Source organism: Eimeria mitis, genomic scaffold (assembly GCF_000499745.2).
Source record: "Eimeria mitis Houghton genomic scaffold, Emh_scaff8515, whole genome shotgun sequence".
NCBI classification, from domain to species: Eukaryota; Apicomplexa; class Conoidasida; order Eucoccidiorida; family Eimeriidae; genus Eimeria; species Eimeria mitis.
The window spans coordinates 589-1,916 of record NW_013576272.1 but is presented as its reverse complement, the minus strand read 5'-3'; the positions used below and the strand labels follow the sequence as shown (position 1 = coordinate 1,916).

The 1,328-nt window shown below is 47.7% G+C and overlaps 1 protein-coding gene across 1 annotated transcript; it reads left to right on the top strand.

Annotated features, from left to right (window-relative positions):
- Positions 1–65: 65 nt before the first annotated feature.
- On the top strand, positions 66–921 carry EMH_0095190 (uncharacterized protein; the record flags this gene model as incomplete). Its single annotated transcript, XM_013502203.1, has 2 exons — positions 66–583; positions 909–921. The coding sequence occupies 2 exons, from the start codon at positions 66–68 to the stop codon at positions 919–921; spliced, it is 531 nt and encodes a 176-aa protein (XP_013357657.1).
- Between the last annotated feature and the right edge of the window lie 407 nt (positions 922–1,328).

Here is a 1,328-nt window from a genome sequence, read left to right as displayed (position 1 = left end):
CCGTATACCCCCAGCCAGTGCCTGTACAGCCCATAATGTACCCTACCTACACCTTGGGATACCCGATGCAGACCTCCTACCGCTTGAGCGGATCTCCCTGCTTTAGCGGCAGCAGCAGCTGCTCCACTTGCAGCAGATGCCCCGTAGTAGAGGAAGACCCTATCTTCTATGAACGTGAAACAATCCACCGATCCCTTGGAGAGGAGGATGGACCCTTCATGATGGGGAGAAGCCCCTACGGAAACCCTTATGGAACCCCCTACCCCCCCATGATGGGCAGCCCCTACGGCAGCACCCCCATGAACGCTCAGGGGTTCAACAACAGCGGCAGCAACTACCCCAGCTACAACTACTATTCTCGCCCTCGTTACAGCCCCACAGGAGCAGCAACCCCTTACTATAATCAACAGGGTAGCAGCAACGCCCCCATGACCCGCATGGGCAGCCTCGGCTCTCCCTATGGATACACCGTCTCCCCTAACAGCGGCTATCAGCCAGGAGCAAACGTCTTTCGTAACCTCGGTGTATTCGATGAACCTGAGATGATGGAGGAACCCTGGATGCCCTTCTTTCCTCCTGAAAGGTTTGAATCGTGAGTTCATCTGCTGCTGCTGTTGCTGCTGCTGTTGCTGCTGATGCTCATGCTGTTACTGCTTCTTTTCATGCTCCTATGGCTACTGTTGCTGCTAGTGACGTGGCGTTGTTGCTCCTACTGTTGTTGGTGGTGCTGTTCTTGTTGCTGCTGCTGCCGCAGCTGCTGCAGTTGTTGCTGCTGGTACTGGTGCAGCTAATGTTGGTGCTGCAGCTCGTACGGCGGGTGCATGCAGCAAAGGCTATATACTGAGTAGGGATTCCAGGGATTTAGAGTTTAGGGCTTTGTTTTGGTTTTTTGCGTTGCGGCTGTGCAGAATATTCTTCTAAACCATCCTAAACCCTAGACCCCAAGCCGTCAACCCACAGCTTAGCCTCTCTGGAGAGAAGCTTCTTGACTGCTGTCTGTACAGCAGGCCAGCATGGGTTAAAAGCGATACATAATATATATTATATACACTATATATAATGTGCATATATAGATATATGCATATTAACCCAGTTCCCGTCTTTTATCTCTTTTAGGGCTAATTATTTATAGTCGTTGTATGTATATGTTGTTGCATTATAGTTGTATTTATCCTACATTCTCTTCTGTATTTACAACCGGCATTAATTAACATTTTAAATTCATAAGTAACGCAAAATACAAACGTCGAAATATATAAATAAGCACAACTAAAAATATATTAATAGACATATATGCATATAGATACGTATACAGAGATACATGCGTG